This window comes from Macaca fascicularis, chromosome 13, assembly GCF_037993035.2.
Source record: "Macaca fascicularis isolate 582-1 chromosome 13, T2T-MFA8v1.1".
NCBI lineage: Eukaryota > Metazoa > Chordata > Mammalia > Primates > Cercopithecidae > Macaca > Macaca fascicularis.
Window position 1 is genome coordinate 90,590,098 of NC_088387.1, and position 12,953 is coordinate 90,603,050.

Genomic DNA, 12,953 nt, shown 5'->3' on the forward strand with positions numbered 1-12,953 from the left:
CCGGGGAGGCCTGAGTTGAAGGAGAAGGAAGAGAAGAGACCTCCAAAGTAAGGGAAGAGTGAAAAGTGGGAAGGACTAGGGTGGAGCCCCAAGTAAGAACCAGAGGAGAAAACAGGGATAAAGTAATCAAGGGAGATGGGACACAAAGATGGAAGAATGAGGTAAACAGCAGGTGGGAAGAGGAGGTCGACCTAAAGGAGAAAGCCAGGTCGAAGAAAGAAGGGAGAGAAGAAAAGAAGGGATGGGAGACAGAGGAGGAGGCAGCCAAGAAACCCTGGAAGCTGAATCATAGAACGGAAGAGGTAGGAGAAGGCGGGGCTGGAGGATAAGATAAAGGTGGGAAATGGAAGAGAAAAAGAACGGCGTCTGGGTGTATGACGGTTAGACAGGAGTTCAGAGAACAGCAGAGTCGCCAGGCCACCACCTTATGGGCCACGGCTCGTTGGCTCTAGGAGCTGGGAAAGGGCATCCCAGGAAAGAAACCCTAGACTTTAGCCTGAGTCTGGGCCACTCTAGGGGACCGGGAGTGGGATGGCGGGGGAGGACTGACAGAATCTCAACTTCTGGCCCCGATCTGTGCACGGTCACCCGAGCTCAGCGGACGCTCCTCTCTGACCCAGGCGGGCGGCTCAGGGACGCGTGCGGGGATGCAGAGAGAAACCGCTGAGGAATCAGGGCCGGGAGAGACTGGTACCTGCCGGGGGCGCGCGGTGGGGCAGAGCTGGCACTGATGCTGAGAGTGGCTAAGGAGCGCGGCGCCCCAGAGCAGACCAGAGCAGAGGGGCTGGCAGACGCTCAGAGAGCCAGGATGGTTCAGGGTCCAAGGAAGATCATATGCTGTTGGGTGGGAGCTGTAGGGGAGTGAAGGTGCATAAGGAACGGGAGGAGTTGGAAAGACCCTGGCTTGGGTGTTCGAGGGTGGGGCTGCGTGGCAACGGACGGCACAGTGGGTGTGTGTTGGGGCGGAAGAACCACACCAGCTGAATCGTCCCCGTGGGGTTTTCTTCCAGTGTCTTAGTTCCAGAAGTTGCCGCATCAGAGGCTGAGGACTGAGGAACAAGTTATCGAAGGACAGCCTAAGGGGGAGATGAATGTGAAGCGGTGGAGAGGGCGAGCGCGAGGGCGCAGACACCTTGTGGAACTAAGAAGGCCTTCGTTCTCCTCCCGCCCCCCGCGGCTACATCCCTGAGAAAGGGGTATTGCTGCGAAGCCGCGCCAGGGCTGGCCGCGCCGAGGTGGGAGGCAGGATGGAGGGGCGGGAGCCAAGGCCGAGGGGGCGGACATGGGGTGGCGTCTGGCGCTCCATAAAGGGGTTGCGGGGGCCGCGCTCTCTTCTGCTAGGGCAGCGGCCACCGGCGAGGAACACGGCGCGATGCAGGTTCAGTGCCAGCAGAGCCCAGTGCTGGCAGGCAGCGCCACTTTGGTCGCCCTTGGGGCACTGGTCTTGTACGTCGCGAAGCCCTCCGGCTACGGGAAGCACACGGAGAGCCTGAAGCCCGCGGCTACCCGCCTGCCAGCCCGCGCAGCCTGGTTCCTGCAGGAGCTGCCCTCCTTCGCGGTGCCCGCGGGGATCCTCGCTCGGCAGCCCCTCTCCCTCTTCGGGCCACCTGGGACGGTGCTTCTGGGCCTCTTCTGCGTACATTACTTCCACAGGTAGCGTTTTTCCCCTGCGGGCGCCCAGTGCAGCGCACTGCCCTGCTCCCGGCGTCCAGGAGCACAGCGTGGGGCGCGCACCGAGGAACGCCAAGGAGGCAGCGCGCAGCGCTGTGAGAAACGCCAGGCCAGCCTGCGGGGCGCATCTGGCGGGGGCCGGGGCAGGGGCCGGGGCCTGGACACTAGAGAGTTGACAAGCGGCCGCGGGACAGATGCCACCTTCACTCCCCGGACCTCATCCGCTCTCAGCCTCTCCAAATCCTCTGGCTGCTCGAGAGAAAGAGGTCCTGCGGGCGGGAGGCGAGCTGGAAAGCTCAGGTTGGGCAGATCTATTGGACGGGACTGTTCCTTAATCAACTGCGTGCAGTCGGCGGTTACCTGTGGCATCTCGCGCCCCGTCCCGCTTCTCTTTCTTCCTTCACCTTTTCCTTGCAGGGTGGGGACAGGTCAGTTCTGGGATCTTGGGAGAGTCTTACGCGTTTGGCATCTCCCGAGGGAAACTCAGCTCAGAGGTTCTCATCGATTTAGTCTTTGCAGGTCTAAGGAGGAAGGTGGGTAGAGCCCAAATCCAGACTTCACAGATGGGGAAGAGAATATCGTGAGATCCCACTGACTTAAGCGAGGGTCCCGGCTTCTTAGGCCCCTCCCAAAAGCGACCAAGCACACCACCAATTCATCTGCCTTTCTAATTTCCCTGGGACTTTAATTGTGAGTGGGTAACTTAGAGCAAACTGTTCTTCTAGATTTAAAAAATCCGGGTTCAGGAGAACTTTGCCTTCTGCTCTGGGAAGGAAAGACAGGAAAGAGACCAAGGGATGTCAGAGAAAGACCGTCCAGCCTCAGTAAAGTCTCACAGGGAAAGGGAAGAACGAACAGATTGTTAAATTGCCTACCATGCCCAATCGTTTAGTATCTATGGTCTCACTTAACTCTATTGTAACCTTCTGAGAGATATTTATTATATCCACGTTATAAAGAAACTGAGGCTGAGTAAGGTTATGGGACTGAAAAAAGACAATACAGCTGGTGCCTGCTAAGATTCAAATCTGAGCCTGTGAATCTGAAGTTTAAGACCTTTTAGCCATTTTGAGTAGTCGGATATTCCATGCAAGAAGAGAACAGAGCCCATAAACAGAGAAAGGTTATCAAACAAAATCAAAATCTCGAAGAAGCACTGCCTTATTCTGAGTAGAAGATTCCTAGGGTCAAAAGATCTAGGAAGTTTGGATTAGAAATTAGGATAAAAATGCCTCTGGCATAATCTCTCTCATAAAAAGAAAGTGATGCCTCATTTCGAGAGGTGTCAGAGACAAATTTCAAACTGTCTTTCTTAATTCCCTCTTATCCTCTGAATCTTCTTTATTGGTCGAGATTTAATATTTATGCAATCTTAACCGAATTCTCACTCTTTTAAAAAGGCAAATGTTGTCAAGTAATAAGAACTAAACTGTATCCTTTCAACAAATATTTACTCAAAGCCTATTGTGAACAAGATTCTTTATTTTACACAGATTTTATTTTACTCAGATTTAGATGGTTTAATTTGCACAGAAAGAAGGATGTTGGATACAGGAGATAAGATATTAGTTCTTTATTTCACTGATTTTTGAACAGACATTTGACAGAGAAATGTGATTTTTATCAACAATTATTTTTATCTTCAAATTAAGTACCGTATGTTGGCAACATAAGCAATATTTTATGAGGTCATTTCATCTTAATGATTAGTGTTTTGTGACAATCCGATTAACATAACATTTAGGCTTGTTTTTGAAATCAAAAGGCACTTTGCACAATAAATTATGACCAGTGCATTAAAAAAAAACCCAAAGGAATAATTATGCATAAAATAAATACATACTGTCCTTCTTCAGAGGAAATTTTAAAGTATTAGTAAAGGACTTGGAGATTCATTCTGCCTGAGGGAAAATTGCCCACTGGAAGTACAACTCTGAGTTACTTGTCCCTGAGGCATCAGGACCTGAAGTTTGTCTTTCCTCTTGTTTGAATTTTTTCTTTGAGGCCACTGGAGTGTTTGATCTATTATTATTTGAGTGCTTACAGGGTGTTACACTCTGTGCCAAACACTCTGAGTAAATAATTTACTCATCCTCATACCAACCCATTTAGGTAGGCACACCCATTTTGCAGGTGGGAAACTGGAGCAAGAAAAGGTTAAATAACTTACTTGCCCAAGGTCACACAATAATGAGGAATCAGAGTTCAAACCCAGGCAGTACGAATCCAGATCTCAGGCGCTTCAGGTATGTCAATAAACTGTTTTATACTTGTTGGATAAATGAGACCTCATTCTTGCTTTTTAAAAACTATATTTATGCTTAAAATTATTCTTAAAAATTTTTTAAATTATAAAAACATTTTTTTCTAATGAAAAATGGAAAAATACCAAAAGTAGAAAATACTCATAATTACATCTAAGTATATTAAATATTAATGTTTTAGAGAATTTCTATCAAATCTTTTTCCTTAAATTTTCACACATGCTTGTTATGTTGAATACATGGTTTTTTGTTCTGTTTAATTACCTAACATTTTATAGTAAGTATTTTCCCACATTATCATAGATTTCTTAATATCTGCTTATTTCATCTACTGTAAAAATAATAATTTACCTATATATTCATTTTTAGTTGGACAGTTAATTTGTCTTGGGGTGAGGCTAGGTTCATTGAAGCTGTGATGTACATTTTTTGCATCTAAATTCTTTTCAAAGGTTAGGTCTATTTTCTTAGTCAGGATTCCCAGAAGTGGTTCAAAGGTTATGAGCATTCTTTAGGGTCTTGATATAATCATACATGTCTGTTTTGAGGCTTAAGGTGTCATTTGGCTTGATACTGAGGGTGCATTAAGGAACAAACTTCAGGCTGTCTTGGTTTTATCTTGTCTTGTGTGTTGCTAAGACAGAGAAAAAGACGGAGAGAAAAGGAGGAAGGATGGCTCAGGTTTGGCTCAGACTCTTTTGCAAAATGTCCATTGGGGACTGTTCAAAGCAGCAATATGTCCCATCAAATAGAAGTTAAAACTCATTGCACTTTTCTCAATACAAGGATGGCACTCAAGAATGTAGATTCCACAGGGTCAAGGGTTTTTGTCTCACTTTTTTATGGCTGTATCCCCATTGTATACAAAGAGCTGGTACATAGTTGGTACTCACTAGAATTTGTTGAATGCATGAATGAACTCTACTTACAACAACAGTACAGATAGAATTGTAGAAGAGCTAGCAGTTACTTGGGAATCATAATTGCTGAGATTGCATAGTTAGGTCAATTCAGATAACTTTCCTCCCTTCCGAATCTATTGTTGTGGCTGTTTGGATTCTTTAGCCACATGAAAATGACTGCTGCCTAAGCACTGTTGCCTAATCCCACTGCCAAAGTCATTTGAAGTCAAGAGTTATCTCACCTCTTGTTGACTGTGATTACAGCTGTGGAATGACCCCTTGTCTAAACTCTCTGATTGATCTTCACTTTGCCAAGAAGTCTTGGTGTTCCATACAGTGGTCGGTCACACAACTTCTGCATGTGGTGGCTGATGCCTTTTTCAAGACTTTGATGGGACCTTGATAACTGAATGAACAAGATAAATAAACATTTTTTTTTTTCCCAGAGAAAAAGTGACTACATTGTGAAAAGGTTTAGGGCAGTGTAACTTCCATGATACATATCTAGAAGCAGAGTATAATGCACACATTAGAGTCTGCTTGAATTCAGAGAGATATTCTCTGAGGTTTAGATGCTGACACATTTTTTTAAATTAGCCAAATAAAATGATGGCTTCAATAAGATGCCTATTTGCTTTATTAGTCAGTTGTTCTCCAGCGGAATTTCTCCTTATCCTTCAAGATTCAGGTCAGGCATCATTTCCTCCAAGAAGCCTTGTCTGAGTCTTTTCTTCTCTCTAAATACAGTTTGTGATGCTGTTCCTTGGGCTTTCATAGTAGCCAGTGTGGCTTTCCATGAGGCATTTCACACACTGGACCACAATTATCTGTTCTAAGGAAATGTAGTTCTCACCTGCCCAGCCTCTTCATTTTACAGAAGCAAAGCACAAAAGGTTGGGTCGGTTAGGGGCAAATCAAGGAGTTGGAACTTGAGTCTCCTCATGAGCCCCTGCCGATGCTTCTCTTATTTCATGAGAGGTGCAGATGTCTCAACTATTCAGAAGTAATCAGACCTCACTAAGGCAACTACTCATTTGCTGAGAATCAGAATGAGAAGTAATGGCTACATTGGAAGCAATAGACAAATCCCTCCTCTTACAGATTAAGAAAAAAAAGCCCAAACAAGATAAGCAACATTCCTGTGATCACTTAATCATGTGTTAAGGATGTTCCTGAGGCATAATTTGAATCAATTAAGATTAACTGAAGGATTTTTTTAGAACGAGAGTCAGCAAACTTTTTCTGTGAAAAGTCAGGTCATAATCTCTATTGCAACAACTCACCCCTACTGCTATAGCAGGAAAGCAGCTACAGACATTATGTAAACAGATGAATGTGGTTGTATTCCAATAAAGCTTTATTTACAAAAACAAGCAGTGGGCCATATTTGGCCTATGGGCCATAGTTTACCAATCCCTTCTTAAGAAAACTATGAATGGCATAGGTTTACATTCAGTGCCCTGGTAATTCTATAATAAAATTTGGTTAAATTCTGTAGCAAAGCAGTGGGCATATTTTAGAAAATTTCTGCTACATGTAAGTGGGGACTTGGTAGTAAATATTGTTTTCTGAGAATTCTTGGGTTCCAAGTTTTTTATTTGATCCTTTATGGGAAAATAGTAGGAGTCTTGGAATTTTCATTCTAAATGGAATGACATCATAAGCACATCTGAAAAATATATAGCTATGTTTGCCAAAAATATAAACCAGCTTTGGAGATCGTGACCATTTCACTTTTACCACATTGAAGAAAGGACCAACTTTTTGCCCATTTAGAATCTAATTTAATGTCTTAAAAAGAACAAACAAAATAAGTAATTACGATTGGAATTCAAGGATTCAGACTGACCAAGTGACAAGTGCCAAGTTACACGGCAAGAAAGGGCAGAGTGAAGCTTGAAGCCAGGTCTCCTGATCTTTATCAGAGTTCTATAAGCTCAGAACTGTGCTAGGTCTCATGGGAGTCATAGGAGTACAATGCCTAGTGCTTGCCCTCTAGGAAGAAGGCAGGAAAGAACCTTCATTGTGTGCTTCTCACTCTTTCTGTTGTGAAACTAGGGTGGCAGCAATGTCAGTCTGAGAGTATCAGGCAGGTGGGAAAATGTAAACTGAAGGGGAAAGAGGCCTGGTTAGCACAGGTCCCAGCCAGGCCACTGAACATTCATCTGAGCGGGCCCTAGTGCCTGTCTATGTTTGAATGTGCATGGGACATGCGGCAGATAGGTGGGTAGGTGTTGAGGGGGCCTCAAAATGGCACCCTTCTTCTCCATTCAAGTTCAGAACTAACTGAGAGATCCAGGAATTAGGTAACTAGAGACACATTATCACCTTTTATTACTGGTAAAGCTGGTTTGGGGGAATGTGGCTTTGATTTTTGGATTATGTGGGCCTTCTAACACAGTACCTTAGAAATACTTAGCTATGATCATGGCTGGGCAACCACAGGCCTCTCACAGTGGTGCCTGTTTTGAAAAGACAGCAGAAGGGCTGAGCTGTACACATCCTTTGGCAGGTCCTGCTCCCAGATTGACCCATCAGGTAATTCACGTTTCCTTGCCTGAGGAGCAATGGGTGAGGGACAGTGGAAAGACTTGCAGTGATGCTCTGTGAGGGGCCCTCAGCCAGCTGGAGGGGGAGCATAAATATTTTTTGTTACTAGATGGAATACAGAAGTTGTCTACTTATTGAATTTTGCCACAGCCTGGCAACTTATTTCTGCAACTTGGTGTACCTCCCATTCTGCTGTTGACTCCCTGCCATGTATGGCAAACGGGGACATCAAAGTCTGCACTCAAGTTGTTTAAAAAGTTTCTGTGCTCAACCCAGGAGCCTTTAACGAGACTCAGCTCAACATAGGAGCTCTAAATTTTAAAAAACCCTGAACTAGGACCAACAGTGCAATTTGTCTTCCATTTGGTTATAGAAGGGAGAGAAAGGAAACCAATATTTATTGAGCTCTGGGTGTTCCAGGCATTATATTATGTTCTTTACATTGGCTATCTCATTTCATCCTTGAGGCAATCCCTGTTGTTAGTGCTATTTTACAAGTGCTTGCAGTGCAGAGCATTGGTGGAGTGAGTGGGCGTGAGGATGGGAGACTTGACCTGGTCCTTGAAGAATGGCCTGTTCCCAGATTTTGGGTGGGGACGTGATGTCTGTTGGGAAAAGGGGCCCATTTGATGATCTGTGACTTAAATTTGCCTTATACTCTGTAGACTCAGTCTTGGAATATCTCTCTACTTTTAGATTCCAAACATCTTCTGTAACTGTGCCATATTATCCAGTCCTACTACCCAAGTCTTAAATTAGGCTCTGGGCCACTTTCAATTTTGTTTTTTAATATTTGCTCCATATTGTTAAGGCTGATCCTAGAAGTTACTGTGAAGAAAATAGGGTAATTTGCTTTTGATATTTTTTCTTTCTAACCATGAAACATCCCAAGATCTTTTTGTCATGTACAAACTCTGGTTCTCTTTTGACTCTCTGCCTGCTCTCTTGTATCAGCAGTACATGATCTTACTTCTATCTTTTAAAACTTAACTCTGTGTCTCGTGCTCTCAGTCAATGCTCTTTACTTGCCAAAAGTTACTTATGTGATAAACAAATCTAAGTTCCAGTGTATTGGGTTGTTTGTTTTCTTATTATTGAGTTTTAAAAGTTGTTTATGTATTCTGGATAGAGGTATTTTGCCAGGTATAAACTTAGCAAATATTTTCTCTCAGTTTGTGACTCGTATTTTTTATTTTCTTAACTGTCTTTTGTTTAAAAAAATTATTTTTAGGTTCAAGTTTACATATGCAGTTTTGTTATACAGGTAAACTACATGTCTCAGGAGTTTGGTGTACAGATTATTTTATCGCCCCAGTAATAAGCATACTACCTGATAGGTATTTTTTCAACCATCACCCTCCTTCCATTCTCCACCCTCAAGTAGACCCCAGTTCTGTTGTTCCTTTAGTATCCATATGTACTTGGTGTTCAGCTCCCATTTATAAGTGAGGATATGCAGTTGGTTTTCTGTTTCTGTGTTAGTTTGCTGAGGATAATGGCCTGCAAAGGACATGATCTCATTATTTTTTATGGCTGCATAATATTCCATGGTATATATGTACCACATTTTCTTTATCCAGTCCACCATTGATGATATTTAGGTTGATTTCATGTCTTTGCTGTTGTGAATACTGCTGCAATGAGCATACACATGCATGTGTCTTTATGGTAGAACAATATATATTCCTTTGGGGATATACCCAATAATGGGATTGCTGAGTTGAATGGTGAGTCTGTTTTAAATTATTTGAGAAATTCCCCCTAGCAGTGTATAGGCATTCCCTTTTCTCCACAACCTTGCCAGCATTTATTATTTTTGACTTTTTAATAGTAGCTATTCTGATTGATGTGAGATGATATTTTATGGTGGTTTTGATTTGCGTTTCTCTAATGATTAGTAATGCAGAGCAGTTTTTCATATCCTTGTTGGCCACATATATCTTCTTTTAAAAAGTATCTGTTGATGTCCTTTGCCCACTTTTAATTGGATTGTTTGGTTTTTGCTTGTAAATTAGTTTACGTTCCTTATAGATGTTGGATATTAGACCTTTGTCAAATGCACAGTTTGCAGGTATTTTTTCCCATTCTGTAAGTTGCATGTTTACTCTCTTGGTAGTTTTTTTCCTATGCAGAAGCTCTTTAGTTTAATTAGGTCCTATTTGTCAATTTTTGGTTTCGTTGCAATTGCTTTTGCTGTCTTTGTCATGAAGTCTTTGCCAGGTCCTATGTCCAGAATGGCATTTTCTAGGTTTTCTTCTAGGGTGTTTATAGTTTTAGGTTTTGCACTTAAGTCTTTAATTCATCTTGCATTGATTTTTGTATATGGTATAAGGTAGAAGTCCAGTTCCAATTTTCTGCATATGGCTAGCCAGTTATCCCAGCACCATTTTGAATAGGGAGTCCTTTCCCTGTTACTTATTTTTGTCAACTTTGTTAAATATCAGATGGTTGTAGGTGTGCAGCATTGTTTCTGGGCTCTCCATCCTGTTCCATTGATCTATATGTCTGTTTTTGTACCAGTGTCATGCTGTTTTGATAACTGTAGCCTTGTAGTGTAGTTTGAAGTCAGGTAATGTGATGCCTCCAGCTTTGTTCTTTTTTCTTAGGATTGCCTGGCTATCCCAGCTCTTTTTTGATTTCATATGAATTTTAAAGTAGTTTTTTTCTAGTTCTGTGAAGAATGCCATCAGTAGTTTGATAGGAATAGTATTTAATCTGTAAATTGCTTTGGCAATATAGCCATTTTAACAATATTGATTCTTTCTATCCATGAGCATGGAATGTTTTTCTGTTTGTGTCATCTCTGATTTCTTTCAGCAGTGTTTTGTCATTCTCATTGTAGAGCTCTTTCACCTCCCTGGTTAGTTGTATTCCTAGGTATTTTATTCTCTTTGCTGCAATCATGAATGGGATTACATTCTTGATTTGGCTGTCAGTTTGGATGTTGTTGGTGTATAGGAATGCTAGTAATTTTTGTACATTGATTTTGTGTCCTGAAACTTTATTGAACTTGTTTATCAGACCAAGAAGCTTTTGGGAAGAGACTACGGGGTGTTCCAGGTATAGAATTAAATCATCTGCGAACAGGGACAGTTTAACCTCTTCTCTTCCTGTTTGGATGCCTTTTATTTCTTTCTCTTATCTGATTGCTCTGGCCAGGATTTCCAGTACTACATTGAAAAGGAGTGGTGAGAGAGGGTGTCCTTATCTTGTTCTGGTTTTCAAGGGGAACGCTTCCAGCTTTTGCCTATTCAGTATGATGTTAGCTGTGGGTTTGTCACTGATGGCTCTTATTATTTTGAATATGTTTCTTCAGTGCCTCGTTTGTAGAGAGTTTTTAACATGATGAAGTGTTCAGTTGTATTGAAAGCTTTTTCTGCATCTATTAAGACAATCGTGTAGTTTTTGTTTTTAGTTCTGTTTATGTAAATCACATTTACTGATTTGCGTATGTTGACTCAACCTTGTATCCCAGGGATAAAGCCTGCTTGATTGTGGTGGATTCGCTTTTTGATGTCCTACCAGATTCAGTTTGCCAGTGTTTTATTGAGGATTTTTGCCTCGATGTTCATCAGGGATATTGGCCTGAAGTTTTCTTTTTCTGTTGTGTCTCTGTGAGATTTTGGTATGAGGATGATGCTGGCCTCATAGAATGAGTTGGGGAGGAGTCCCTCTTCCTCAATTTTTTGGAGTTGTTTAAGTAGGAATGGTACCAGCTCTTCTTTACACATCTGGTATAATTTGTCTTAACTATGTTTTGAAAAACAGACATTTTTAATTTTGATTAAGTCTAAATTTTCCATTTTTCTTTGGCTTTTGATGTCATATCTAAAAAAGTTTTGCCTAATCTAAGGTCACAGTGATTTTCTCTTATATTTCCTTCTAGAAGATGTGTAGTTTTAGGTTTGAATTTCAAGTCTATGACACATTTTGAATTAATTTTTAAAGTAGGGTTCCAAGTATGAATCAATTTTTTTTTTTTTTTGCATGTGGACAGCCAATTGTTTTAGTACCATTTGTTGAAAATACTACTTTTTCTCCAATGAATTGCCTTTGCACCTTAACTTTAAAAATGGGAGAATTATATGAATAGATACCTTGCCAAAGAAAACATATGACTGGCAAATAAGAACGTGAAAAGATGCTCATTGTTAGTGATTAGGGAAATGCAAATTAAACCACAATGGGGTATGACTATGTGTCTGATAGAATGGCTAAATTAAAAAATACTGACCATACCAAGTGTTTTTGAGGATGTGGAAGAACCAGAACTCTCATACCTTTGATGGGAAGTTAAAATGAAAACTACTTTGGAAAATGGTTTGATAGTTTCTTAAAAAGTGAAACATATGCCTATCATATAATCTAGCCATTGCGCTTCTGGTTATTTTTCCAAGAAAAATAAAAGCATGTGTTCATACAACTGATGGTAGCAGCAGCCTGAATGGAGTGGCTGCAGTGGAAGAGGCGCGGGTGGGGCCGCGCACTCCGCGGGGCTGGCAGGTCCAGGAACAGGCATGAACCCCATCCTCTATCAAGTTGGTGGGGCAGAAGCCCAGTGCTCCTGGGCACAGCTGCAGCCACTCAGCCATGGCTCTGGACCCGGGCTTCCCTTTGCTCTCAGGGGCCTGGGAAGCACCCCTGCCCCTGCAGGCTTGGAAGTACCTGCTCCCACTCCTTGGCTTCTTCCCACTCTAGGCACCTGCTCTGGGCAGAGCAAAGTTGTGGCTGAGCCAAGGTGCTGTTGCAACCCGGCCTGGCCTGTGCAAGCTCAGGGCGGCATTGACACACCAACCCCCTGCCTCCTCGGCCCCCTCCAGACTTTGGGTGCTGATGAGGATGGGAGGAGGGGCAAGTGGGGGCTGAGGGTGGCTTGGTGCAGGCCTGCAGGCACCCCTTGGCACTAACAGACTGGGCACCATGGGTGGCATGTGGATTGTGGCAGGAGGTAGACAGGCTCCTGGGTGGAAAGGGGCAGGTCTCGGGCGAAACAATACCTTCAAGCCAGGGATGGCCTGAAGCCTGGGTGCTGGGCTGTCAATTCTGGATGGAGTCAGTGGCCCAGAGTGACAATTTATGGTGCTTTTTCTGAACCCGCTCATGGTCGCCCATGGACCAATCAGCACGCACTTCCTTCTGAGGCTGTAAAAACTCTGGACTCATCCAGCCTTGGGCAGACCTCAAGACTACCAGCTGTGGGAAGGAGCTGCCCACTTTGGGTCTCCCAAGAGCTGCTCTGTCACTCACTGAAGCTCCTCTCTGCCTTGCTCATCCTCCAGTTGTCTGGATACCTCATTGTTCCTGGACACGGGACAAGAAATCAGGACTTGCTGAATGTGGGGACTGAAAGAGCTGTAACACAAACAGGTCTGAAACATGCTCCCCTGCTTATCACATTACAGGCAAAAAGAAGGAGAGAAGAGCTGGGGCCCTTTGGGGAGCCCAGAACTAGGGATGCCCTGAGCCAGGGCTATGACACCCTCTTTGGGGCTCGTGGTTCCTGGCATCTCCAAGCTTCCAGGCACTACCATGTTCCCCTCATCCAGATGTGGGTGCCAACAGTGGG

At 43.3% G+C, this 12,953-nt stretch overlaps 1 protein-coding gene across 4 annotated transcripts in view; it reads left to right on the forward strand.

Annotated features, from left to right (window-relative positions):
- SRD5A2 (steroid 5 alpha-reductase 2) overlaps positions 1 to 12,953 on the forward strand; it is a 276,884-nt gene that overhangs the window by 217,023 nt on the left and 46,908 nt on the right. For 2 of the 4 annotated variants that reach the window (XM_045369548.2, XM_045369549.2), the window contains exon 1: positions 1,337 to 1,653. The exons of the other annotated variants lie outside the window; for them this stretch is intronic. In XM_045369548.2, coding sequence (XP_045225483.2) covers positions 1,373 to 1,653 — 281 coding nt within the window. In that variant the 5' untranslated portion in view covers positions 1,337 to 1,372. Of the gene's footprint in view, positions 1 to 1,336; positions 1,654 to 12,953 lie in introns of those variants that run through there. 4 annotated transcript variants of the gene reach the window in all.